The following is a 12,625-nucleotide window of genomic DNA, read 5'->3' on the forward strand; positions in this document are numbered from 1 at the left end:
GAATTAAATAGCACAGTGGAAACCTATTAGGTAATAATCTAATAAGAATGTGACTGCTTTCTAACCTGATTGACTAAAGGTAGCATCAATGTTTCTGCCCTTTCTTTGCTCACAAAATGATGAGAATCAAAAAGGAAGATTTTGTACAAACAGTCAAGGCTATACTGTAGTAATAAGCAACTTTTTTCAGTGTCACCCTCGGAGTCAAAGTAAGCTTCATCTGCATCTGAAATAAACAGCAAAAGGTACAGGAATAAAGGCATAAATAATATGAAGAAAATGAAACACAAGATTCTAAATCTTATCCTCCCCCACTGAAGACATGACACAGGCTGTGTTAAAGTTAAACAAACTTAATTTAATGTGAATGAGCCCTATGATTTATTTTTTTGAAGGTTAACTACCAGAAGTTGGATTTGGAGTTGATTGAGCCTGGGCTTTCATTTAAAAAAAAAATGAAAATAAAAATGTAAATAAGTTTCAAAGAAAAACTATAAATATGAAGGGTCCTTGTGTTTGCTTTTTTTCTAGCAGATGTTTCCTTACCCAAATTAGGTTAACATCATCAGTGCTAGTCACTGATCTAGTTATCACTGATGATGTTACGTAGTTTGGGTAAGGAAATATCGGCAGGAAAAAAGCAAGCTCAGAGCATCAAGGACCCCTCAGGTCAACCCCATATATAAATATGCATTGTTACATTATTAGTGCATTATATCGTATTTTATTAAAAATGTTTTTCTTCCCTGCATTTATTTTACATTAGAATTTTTACCTATTTTTGATGTGTTGATCTGGTTGAGATTGTCAGCAAAAGGTTTCACTAAATGGCCAGCAAATAGGCTGAACAGCCCTTTTAGCTCACCAGCAATACAGTCTGCCAGTCGGTAGAAAGTTAACTGTCTATCCTTTGGGGCACCTTCAGTTTTGGCCCAATCAAAGAGCTGAAAAAAAGAGAGACCGGGGGTGAGGGTTTTGTTTGTTTGTATCAAAACACAAACAAGAAACCTATGGAGATAGAAGCGTGTTCAAATGCCTACCTTGAAAAACAGGGGCCGGAAAGATATTTCAGAAAGCTTCATAACCATGCTGATTAAACATGCGATAATCCGAGCTTCTATTTTGCCAACCTTCTCTAAATTGTCCTAGAATAAAGCAGGCGTTATCAAAATATTTGTAGCAATGTTTATCGGATTGTGGGCATAACCCTACCCAGAACTGAGCTTTTTAAACTGCCCCATAAAGAGATTAATTCAAAGGGAAGCCTCACTTGAAGAGGAATACATTTGTGCTACTCTCGAAAGATCTCATATGCTTCACCTGAGCGTGTTCGGTTCTGAAGTCCAAAGCCTTTGTGAAAAATGCTGTTAGCTCAGATTGATGAGCAGAGAGCTGATCTTTCTCCAGAGTTACAATGTGCTCCTTCAAAACATCCATAATAGTACCTACATCATTCTAGAAGAACAACAAATAAAGATACAAGTTCAGTTTAATACCCAAGGGGATTCAAATTATTAAATAAAGCTGTCCAAATTTCTCGAGTTTCCCTTTAAAAACTCGATAGCAGGTTTCCAGGATAGTGTGAAATTTCAGAGCCATAGGGAACCATGACCCTGCTCCTGTTCTTCCTTGTCCAAGAAAAGAAACTAAGTACCAAATCTAAGGTCACGATAGAGCACAGGTTAGCTGAGTAAAGGAAGCAGCCTTTTGCAGGTGGAATTTTGCCTCCTTCTCAATGAAGTGTGATGCCATGCACTTTCTGAACTCCATTATTGACTGAGGTAAAATATTGACTATATATAACTATGTATGACTATATATAAGCGATGTGTTGGAAGAACCGAGGCTCATCTCACCTTGGAAGCACTTGCAATTTCACCATAGCCCTTGGCAATTGCTGGCAGAAGAACTCTTGATGGAAGTTTTGTTGCCAAAGTGGTTTTCAGAGATGCCACGCGTAGATTAACTTGGGATGAAGGTCCCATTTCAACAGCAATTCTGTCCAAGTGGACAATCTGGGAGGCAGCCAATATACAAATCAAATTATTTCACAGAAGTTTCACACATTGTGCTGCTTAACTAATACTTGCTCTTAATCAAAGTAGGTTTACTGACCTGGAGCAGGACATTCAGCAAATATGGGCTGAGGAAGCGTGGCAACGTTTCCACAATTTTCAGTAGAGCTGTCACTGTGCTAAGTAAATAAATTTCATTGGCGACTAAGTCCTTTTTGTGTTTCAGTATATTTAGCAATGCCGGCATAAGCCTATGAGAAAAGATACACAAGATTAACCTGTTCATACTCAAACAGACCTCGCAGTAAAATACAAATACATTTCACTAAATGGTATTTTAAATAAGGTCAAAGGACAAGCTCTTCTGAAAACACAAAAATCTCTAATGAATATTCACTGTTAAGTTTCGTAATCTACATAGAGGACAGTGTAGTAGTTAATTGCATACCTGAGTCAAAACCTATTTTATCTATCACTACTTTCTTGAATGATTGTAATCAGGAAAGTGCTTAATTTTTCTTTGTTTTGTGGAAAGCTTCCAACTAATTATACAAATTTTCCTATGAGTATTACTCAAGCATTTCTTTGAAAGGAAGAGCAATCAATCTGGCATAGAAAAGTAAGAATCATTTGCACAGAAGGAAGGACATAATTTTTTTCCAATGCCAACTGATTTCCCCCCGCCCTTTAGAATTTGTTGGATGTCTATCTATAAAAGAAGAAGAGAAATAACCACCCTATCTTTTAGAGTTGCTTAACTGATATTCGATCACATTGCAATGAAAGGCGTATTTTGAACAAAACTCTCAAGGGACAGTCCAGATGTTTAATTTTTTGATCCTTAATCATGCTTGAAGAAGAGTACCTTGGAAGTTGAGGTATGGCCAATGCTTTCAGCACACAGGTGACCTCAGCAGCACACAACAGAGCACTTCCGACGACGTTTCTTTCTTCTTTCCCTTCTGAAGAAATCACCTCAATGGCCACTTTTAGTACAGCAACAAACAGCTCATGTTTCTCTCTGCCAAAACACTTGCACAGCAACTTCAAGCTATACAAGGCCGTCTGCCTATTAATTGCCTGCTCCTCAGCTTCTGGATGCTGCACCACAGCGAGGAGGTCGGGAACCAATTCTAGCAGCAGTTCCACCTGAAAGGACAAAATAATGCGGAACCATTCATGGGAACATCCAAACCAACATCCAGATCTTGCAATCCAAACAAGCCTACAGCAGAAGATTTCCTATAGTAAGTTCAGGGTTCCAGATCCAGTACTTCTTTATTTAAGTACTACACTTAAAGGGCAAGGCTGAACTTTTCCCATTGCCGTTGCGATGCTATGTGGCACAAAGGGCTGCTACTATATGGCAATAGGGACATTAAGAAAAATTGCTTACCTGGGTTTGCTTCCATTGTGTGTTCTGTTGCAGATTATTGTTGAGGAGATCCATGGCTTTACGTCTCACTGAGGGCAACTGATTGATCATCAGGCCCCTGAGGACAGGAATAAAGGTTTCTGTTGGAATTAAGGAATTGATCTAGAAAGGAAACACAGGAATAATTTTTTAAAAAAATTAATAGTAAAAAAAAAGTATTTAGATAGGAAAACTAATCTAACAATCCTTCTTTGTTTCTACCCCATTCCAGTCTTGAGTATTCCACTGACTCCTGAATTTGGGGGAAGCTCAAGAAAATCTCAGAATGCAACCCAATGTCAATCCAACAAGGTTGAGCAGACTAAAAAACCAATGCCATATGGGTCAAGACTACGGCTACCATGACAACTATAGTAGCAGAAACTTGCAAGGGTGAATGTGCTTATTCCCTCCACTTTATTTTTGTCAGATGTTTAGTCCAGTTAGTGCCTCAGAATGGGTTCAGGCCCACTTATCTATTGCCTTTGTACTTCCTCCTGTCCCCCAAGGCCTTTCCCCATATCCTCCACAAATAGATCAAAATTGGAGGGAAACAATATAAGCAGAGAGAGCTTTCTTCACTCATTTTTTCCCCACATTCCAAGTCTTTCCTCAAGGTTTGACTAAAATAAGTGAAAGCTCTGTTCCTCCTTCCCTCTGCCTTAACTCAAATGCCTGAAAAATTTATTTAGAAAAGCCAGAGTTAAAAGGAGTTGTTTGTAGACTACCAAATCTAATTCCTGGCTACACAGTTTCTGCCTGAACATGTTTAATGTAGGGGAGTTCATAACTGCCTAAAGAAGTTGGTTTCTCTATTGAACTGTTCTTATCAATTACAATTATCTTAATTGGAACTTATCCCTATAGTTTGAGATCTTTATTTCATTACCAGCACTGCCACAATACTCTTCTTTTGAATAACTTATTTATTTATAAGATTTATATGACTGCCCACTCCACTCTCAATGACTCTGGGAGGTTTACAAACAATAAAAAAACCCAATATGAAAGAATAAAAACAGTAGCCCGCCCCCACCTGCTCTGGTGACAACGCATAATCAAACGAGCCACTTGATGGGTTCCATCCCACTCTGGGTTCCCCAGGCCTGTTAGCAGAACCAAGTCTTCAGGGCCTTGTGAAAGAGTGTAATTTAATCTCTATGGGGATGATATTCCAAAGGGAGGGAGCCACCATGGAGAAGGCCGTTCTTCTGGGTCCTGCCAGATGTACCTTCTTAGGAGATGGGAACAGTCATATTTCCTGCCTCCCTGCTCTAGTGGGTTGGGTGGATGTAACCGGGAAGAGATGGTCCTTCAGATAACTTCCCCATCTTTCAGAAAAGCCAAAGTTCTATTGTATATTCTGTTAAGTTTTCTCCTTTCAGAGTTAAACCTTTCTATGTGCTTGCTCCACTTTTTCCAAATCTTTCAATATTCTCTAATTTTTACATATTGTTTTAAAATCTATATTGTACTATTGTTTTCTTTATTCATATAAATTGCCCAGATAATTGTAAATTGTTATTACTGGAATTAATTTGCTAGGCAAATCTGTGGTAGCAGGCTAACTCATGATACCTTAAGCAACTAAGATTTTTGCCTGGATTATCTGGTGGTTTAAAATTAGTAAACCTATTTTACATCAAAATGACAAAGCTTCAAGATGTCACCTTACTGGCAAATAGAATAATACTTACTTTATCCAGTAGTTCATATGCTTTGTTGAGCAAAACTTTCCAGAATTTGGCTGTCAAAGTGTTGGCATTTTTTTCTATTGATTGCGCCACTGCATTTATGTAGCAAAGAATTTTTTCCAATAACCTAGAAAAACAACCATAGTGAATGACTGACTACATCAATCCACATTAATGTTTCATTAGAATAAAAGTCAGAGAATCCAAAAATGAAACCATTTATCCACAGGAAAGAGGCCACGTGGGCATGCCATTAGACTCAACTTTGTTATCATCATCACTGTAATGACATCAAGGTAGAATTACATATTATCCTTGAAATTTGCCCCAACATTCAGTTGACAGAAGATGCTCCATCAGTAGGAAATGTTAGCTGAATACTTGCATTATTTTATGCTGGCATAATTTTAAAGTCAGTCTACTGATTTTAGTGGCTACTCTAAATAATTAAAAACAAGGTATGGGCCCAGCATTAATTTTACAACTTCTATCTTTTGAAACCCTGCAAAAAATAGTGTAACATAATGTTCACAGATCAGCCTGATTTATTTTGAAAATGTCCTTGCCCTGTTTCAGGTTTTCTTATGTGTGACTTCGGCCTATCACCTCCTGTTGAATTGGTGTCATATACTTTAATAGGCTGTAGTTTCAGGCAGATAGATGATAGATATACAGACAGACAGATATACAGATAGACATATTGATATAGTTAATTTCTCAGCTGGTAAGGGATGTAAACTAATGCTTTCTCAAAATCTCCCTATGCAGCTTACTTGCATTCTTAATTAAAATATTCAACAAAAAAAGCAAACATACTTCTGTTCAAGTTCCTTTAGCTCTTCAGAATCTTCACATTCAACTACCTAGTGGACAAAGGAAAAAAAAACCACTTACACAGTTCATGTCACGTTAATGGGAATTAAATTCAGGTGGATGAACATGACTATGAGGTGAGCTAACATTTTGTTATAGTATTAATCAGATAAAATCCTCATGGCTATTTTGCATGGAATTCAATTTTACACTAAAAGATTGGTTCAGGATCCTGAAGAAGACATCCTTTTTATTATTATGCACATATACATATTCACCAAGCTGTTCCCTTTTAATGTAACCAATATTAAAGTCTGACACAATAAGTACTGAGCAAAGAAGCGAGAGAAAAAGAATTTTAACTGGATCAAATTAAACTATCCCTATTCACTGTATTTCTCCGCCCTTTTCAATCCTTGCTTCTACAGAAGCCATACACCGATTCATACATGGCCTTTAGTTCTTTAAAATTTTCATCCTTTTCATTTTCAGGACCTTCCTTCATGGACTGGCTAATGGTTTGATGAATGGTTCCCTAAGTTCCTAACTAATAAAAACACCCCCTTGAAAAGTCTCTTTTGCATATAGAATTTCAAAGTAGATTTCAAATTCTCCAACAGTAATCAGAGCTGGATAAAAACACTCAAGGAACTTGCTTTTATGAGTTCTCATTAATATATATACTGCATATTTTTAAAAGGTCAGCACAAGAGTTCCAACAGGTAGTTTGCTTTTAAATTTGCACCTGAAAATTGTTTTGACAACACTTACTATTCTTAGCATCAGAGTCCACTTCAATACAAAGGCCAATCAAATCTATCCTGATGGAATATCGTAGGTGGGAGGGGCATGCCAATTTTTGGGGAGGGTAAAGGCTGTAGCAGATGGGACAGTAATTCAAAGCAGACATGGCTAGGTCTCTGAAGGTCTCTCTTAAGCACAGAGTGCATTTTTAAATGTGTTTAAATATATTTATCCTAATTATTGATAAGGTGCACGAAGCACAAATGATCAAACCTAAAAACAAATCTGCTTTTGTTATGCTGTTGTGGCTGTTATATACAACATGTACATGGATGAATGTTCAACTGCCAGCCACAATATGTATATATTGTCTAGAATATATACGGTCTAGAAATCTAATTAAATAAATAAATAAATAAATAAATAAATATTTGCCTGTCTTCTTCCAAGACTAGAAACAAAAATTCACTGTGGTTTGAATTTATTCCATCCATTTATTCCATTCCATTTCTTTTGCCAAGATATCTAGTAAATGATATTATGTGCACACTTTATAGCAAAATAGTATTCTCCTGTAGAAACATTCCTTTCTACAGTAAAGAAAACCCTTAAAAAAACATTAAAATAACATGTAATGTTATTTTATTTTGCACCTGATCTCAAGCATGTTTATAATTACACCAACCAGCATTGCACTGAAGCTGGAAATGAAGAGAAAATAAGTTTCTTCAACTTGCCTCAGTTCATGGAAATTACAGATTCTTAACTGGTAATGGGACTTTATCAATTCTGGGCAAAGGTAAATTCAACTCACTTTTTTTACAAAACTGTGTGAAGCCAGAAGCTGTGACATGAAAGAGACAGCCAGGAATTTCAAATGCCTCAACTGTTTGCCAGAGTGAGACTCCACATCAAAGAGTTCTGTTTCTTGACTGTAGGATTGTGTCCTGAGTGGCCTTGACTTCTTTTGTCTGGGGTCATCTGCAAAAACATAGACACCAAAGCCATATAAATCTCTTTAAATAAGTAAATAAATAAATCTATGCACATATTATGGAAAAATCCAATTAAAAGTGCCATTTACTGCATTTACTCACACCTATGCCATAAAGAAGTGCAGCATGTTGTATAAATTGGATCATTCCTTAAGTAATACAACAAGTTCTGCTCTAATTTTGGGGAGAGTAAGGGGACTAAATCAGGCAGCATATTTTAAGCACCATGAAGGATTTTCATTTATCATTAGTGCCAGAATGGAGATTTTTTAGGGGATCCTCTTCTCTATATGCTCAAATAACTACCTTGATTTGAGAACCTGATCACGGTGAGGTGCCATTTGCTGCACTGTGTTTTGGGAGCCAGCTCTGGAGAAAAGACCATCAAGCCTGATTAAGAACCTCCTAAACAAGCTTTTTTCAGTTGGGATTCAACCCGATCTGTTTATTGAGTGAGTGGCTGACTATAGGTTTCTTTGGCGGAAATTACCTTCTTTGTTCTCTGGCAGGTTTGTTAAATAGTCGAGTAGTTTCATTAAACTTTGCAACTGTTCAATTACACTAAATTCACAACATACAGAAATCCAGAATTCTGTATCGGTTTCCAAAACAATATCCTGTGTAAATAGCAAGATGAAGAAAAGAGTATTATACAATGCTGTATATTTATGGATTATATTGCCACATTCTGCACAGCAACTCATACAACTTTCAAAGACAAAGTACTCTTTAAAATTCTTTACCTACCTTCTCCCCACTGGCTACTACAGCCCCAGATTTGGTCACATGTTGTTCAAATAACAGTACTAAAAGAATCCACAGAAATCGCTCCGCCCCCAAAGTACTTGTAAGTTGCTCTAGAATTGGGAGGCGCCGATGCTCTGGCACATGGGGCAAGGCATCCACAAAAACCCGGATTATTTTAATCACAACTCCTTCCATGTTGCCTGCAGTTCCTGAAGACCTACCATCTTCCTCTGCCTACAAAAAAAAAAAAAAAAAAAGGAACAGGTTATACATACAAACCAAAGGCTAAACAAAGGAAAAACAGATAAGACTTTGTTCAAATGAAGCAAAAAAAAAAAACCCAAGAACAAAACCCATCCCATAAAAGAACCAAGGTTATAAACGAAGCCTGAATACTAAAGAATAACTGTGGAATAGATTATATTAATATATAAATTAGAATATAATTAGTGGAGCTGTGTTTATATGGCAAAGCAAGTCTGTAAATGTCTGAAAGGCAGGTTTGAACTAGGAAATTGCTTGTAAATCCAGCAATGATATGATTAAGAAAAAATGACATATTTTTTTCACAGCAAACTCCTGTTTAAAAAAAAAAGGAAGAAACAAAACAAAGCATTTAGAATCCAAGTTGCTAATTCTAATAGTAGAATTAGTAATAAAAATAATAAAAACAAGAATACTGTCTCAGATGCAAGTTTGTTATAGAGGTAGTCCTTGAAGTTACATTTGAAGTTACAATGGCACTGAAAAAAGTGACTTATGACCCTTTTTCACACTTACGACCATTGCAGCATCCCCACGATCATGAGATCAAAGTCAGGTGCTTGGCTACTGGCATGTATTTATGACAGTTGCAGTGTCTCGGGGTCATGTGATCACCGTAAGGGTCGCAGTGGAAACAGTGGTTAGAATGCAGTACTGCAAGCTAGTTCTGCTGACTGCTGGCTGCCTGCAATTCGGCAGTTCGCATCTCAACAGGCTCGCGGTTGACTCAGCTTTCCATCCTTCCGAGGTCAGTAAAATGAGGACCCAGATTGTTGTGGGCAATATGCTGACTCTGTAAACCACTCAGAGAGTACTGTAAAGCACTATGAAGCGGTATATAAGTCTAAATGCTATTGCTATTTGTAACCTTCGCAGCTGGCTTCCGACAAGCAAAATCAATGCGGGAAAGCCAGATTAATTTAAGAACTTAAAGATGGTTCAATTAACAACTGCAGTGATTCACTTAACAACCGTGGCAAAGAAGGTTGCAAAAATGCAGCACCACTCAAGAAAGAACGACTGTCTTGCTTAGCAACAGAAATTTTGAGCTTAACTATGTTCCCAAGTCGAGGACTACCTGTATTCTATTTCAGTGACCCAGTTTAAATGATCTCACCTGTATGAGAGCTGGAATAACCATCTTCACTGTCTTGTTAATCACCTGGAAACTGTATGCATCATCCAGGCGCATGACATTGGCTCCCATGAATGTAAAAATGGGCATGATGTTGTGTAGCACTTTATCCTGCACAAAAGAAAGCCATTATTCCTGCAATAATGTAGCATTTGGTTTTGGGCGTTTATTTTTGCAGTGCAGTTTTTCTCGGAACAATTTTTTTTTGCCGGCTTTAAAGCAGTGGATCCTTTGCTGTTTTAATACTGTTAAAGGAACTGCCCAACCCTTGTTCATATACAGGCAAACTTCGCCATCCCCTTATCTGGCATCCATGGCAGTTTGCCTAGCAGTGGCGACTCATGAGCACACCAGGCAGCGCCCTGTTTCTGCCTACACCACTGCATTTTAAACTACTGTATATTTTGGAATATAAGACCCTCCAAAGTATAAGACACTTTTGGGGAGGAAAACAAGGGGAAAAAATCTGCCTCTGCCTCCCAGCAATTTGCCTCCTTGCAACAAACAGCAAACAGTACAGAGAATATAAACTGTTTGTGGTGTATTTCTGTCCATGTGTGCCTGACCCATAGAAATAGCAAAGAATTGGAGAAATGTACATTATGGCAGTATATTAATGCCAGAAAGTTTTCTTAAATGTAGTCACACTAACTCCTCCCAATTATTTAAATAGATCTACTCCAAACGTAACTAAGTCAGGGTCTAATTAGACAACAGGACACCGTTACATTTTAGACTATACTTGTACAGAAGCTGTTAAAATTGATGTGGCTTTCTAGGTATATGTTATTCTCTGCTATTTAAAACATTCAGCTACATTCAGTGTATAAGGTCCAAATTTTCACCCTCTTTTTTGGGGGGAGAAACGTGCATCTTATACTATGAAAAATACGGTAGTTATAGCTTCTGAGTAGTCTCCATGTGGAGCGCATTGCAGCCATTCAACTGTGAGGTGACCAAGGCATACTGATTGTCTAAAAGGCCTCCCAATTAAGAAAAGGTGGGCAAAAACAACTGAAGACCAGAGATTTGTCAGGTAACAGGTCTTTATAGGTAATAACCAGCACCTTGAATTGGACTCGGAAGCCAGTTTTGTATCCTGAATGAATAGAAAACTTTAGCAGCTCCTCAATATTTGTTTAAACATAAACCAAATGTTTAACACCTGTTAAACATTGAACATACTGTCAAACCTCTGTCCAGTTAGTGGTCATTTCGGGGAGTAACAGATTAGAGATAAAGAAGAGAAAGAAAAAATGAGGGGTCATTGATGGTGATCCATGCAAAGAAAAAAAGCAGGGGGTGGTGAGAAAAATCTTGGAGAAAGGAAGGAAGTGAACCTGGAAAATGGTCAGCTATTCCTAAGCATGGGAAAAGACTAGCAGCCTCACCCAAATGCCTGCATCAGAACTGAAAAGGCACCTAAAATGTGAATACTTTTTAGAAACATGGATGAACTTCCCTTCCCTCAACATGCATTCCAATGAACTCACAGGAAACATTCCAGCTGCGGTGCCCAGCAAGAGCAGGGCGTGGTGATGGGTCTGTGGCATTTCTGAGACCCGGATGCACTGGACGATCAGTTCCACGTTGAATTTCTCTTCATCCAGGAGACCTGAAAACACAAAGAAGGCTTACAGTGCTTCCATCCCATTTAGGGACACAAAGCCTGGGGAACACAAATATCCCAAATGAAATTAACTTTGGTCTTCACTTTACCTGCCTTTATCCTGTTGCTATCTGGGGACAGCTTCTGACAAATGTTTAACAAACTACCAAGTATTAGTTGTTTTGTGTATTCCAGATTTTCTTCCCCTGCAGTAGGTTCTAGACACCTGGAAATTCAGAAAAGGGGTTAGGATATTTTCGGAGAAATAGATGATCAAACATAACGTTTCATGCTGATACCTAAAAATAGCATTTCTGAAGGGTGGGGAGCAGAGAGAACAAATCTTCTATAAAACACTGATAATTTCTACATCACATTCCAAGTTTCTTTTTTTTCAAATATCTTATTTGGAGAAATCCTCAAGGGAACCAGTTACAGACAGGAAGAGAAGTACAAGTGTCTTGAGGAATCAACATAGCTACAGTAGAGGCGACTTGATGCAGCTCAAGAATTGTTTAGCAGTGGGGGAGCAAGTGCTCTAAGACACTGGATGGAACATCTCAAAGGGCGGTCAGATCCACAAGTTCATGGTGACCAAATGCAGGTTTGCTTATAGCTTGGCCACTTAAAGAGAGTTTGGACAGAACTAGGCCGTAGCACAGAATGGAGGACAGAAGAGACGAGACATTTTGATAAGGCCCAAATCTAATGGAGGGGTTATCCCATTTTGGAACTCCCTTCTCCCATGGGCGAGATATAGAGTTTTCCAGGGTCAGACAGTCCTCAATGTTTAATGGCTGGAGTGAACTCAATTATGGTTAAGAAACTACAAGATTTAGAATTGCTCTCCAAAGTAAAATTACCTAGATAGCAAATTGAAAAGGGTAGGTATCAGAGCCTGAGGCTGTTTGAGCTTCTTTTTGTGCTGCAGCAATTCCAGGATAAGTGTAATTCTTTGCCAGTTTGTATTTTCTTCTTGTACACATTCTTGATCTTGGACTTTCCTGGATGATCATAAGAACAAAGTCAACTTATTTCCTTCTATAAAAATATCAGTTTTTGCAGAGCAACTACTTCTGTGAGTCAGATTCTACAAACAGCCAAAGAATCAGCAACAAAATACAGCTATTAAAAATTAGTTAATTCATATGTCCTTTTTAATCTTTCTATCCCTTAGCTTATCATATATGCTTAT

At 37.9% G+C, this 12,625-nt stretch overlaps 1 protein-coding gene across 4 annotated transcripts in view; it reads right to left on the bottom strand.

Moving 5' to 3' along the window:
* HEATR1 (HEAT repeat containing 1) overlaps positions 1-12,625 on the bottom strand; it is a 40,780-nt gene that overhangs the window by 2,094 nt on the left and 26,061 nt on the right. For all 4 annotated transcript variants that reach the window (XM_081945762.1, XM_081945764.1, XM_081945761.1 and 1 more), the window contains 17 exons: positions 12,294-12,434; positions 11,541-11,656; positions 11,315-11,436; positions 9,804-9,932; positions 8,423-8,656; positions 8,166-8,292; positions 7,495-7,661; positions 5,940-5,986; positions 5,127-5,250; positions 3,412-3,552; positions 2,881-3,164; positions 2,116-2,266; positions 1,857-2,015; positions 1,321-1,455; positions 1,041-1,145; positions 776-944; positions 66-226 (listed from right to left, as the gene is read on the bottom strand). In XM_081945762.1, the coding sequence (XP_081801888.1) occupies positions 66-226; positions 776-944; positions 1,041-1,145; positions 1,321-1,455; positions 1,857-2,015; positions 2,116-2,266; positions 2,881-3,164; positions 3,412-3,552; positions 5,127-5,250; positions 5,940-5,986; positions 7,495-7,661; positions 8,166-8,292; positions 8,423-8,656; positions 9,804-9,932; positions 11,315-11,436; positions 11,541-11,656; positions 12,294-12,434 (2,512 nt within the window). The remainder of the gene's footprint in view (positions 1-65; positions 227-775; positions 945-1,040; positions 1,146-1,320; positions 1,456-1,856; positions 2,016-2,115; positions 2,267-2,880; positions 3,165-3,411; positions 3,553-5,126; positions 5,251-5,939; positions 5,987-7,494; positions 7,662-8,165; positions 8,293-8,422; positions 8,657-9,803; positions 9,933-11,314; positions 11,437-11,540; positions 11,657-12,293; positions 12,435-12,625) is intronic.

The sequence above is a fragment of the Natrix helvetica genome, assembly GCF_964273705.1.
Source record: "Natrix helvetica genome assembly, chromosome: 2".
Taxonomy (NCBI): Eukaryota; Metazoa; Chordata; class Lepidosauria; order Squamata; family Natricidae; genus Natrix; species Natrix helvetica.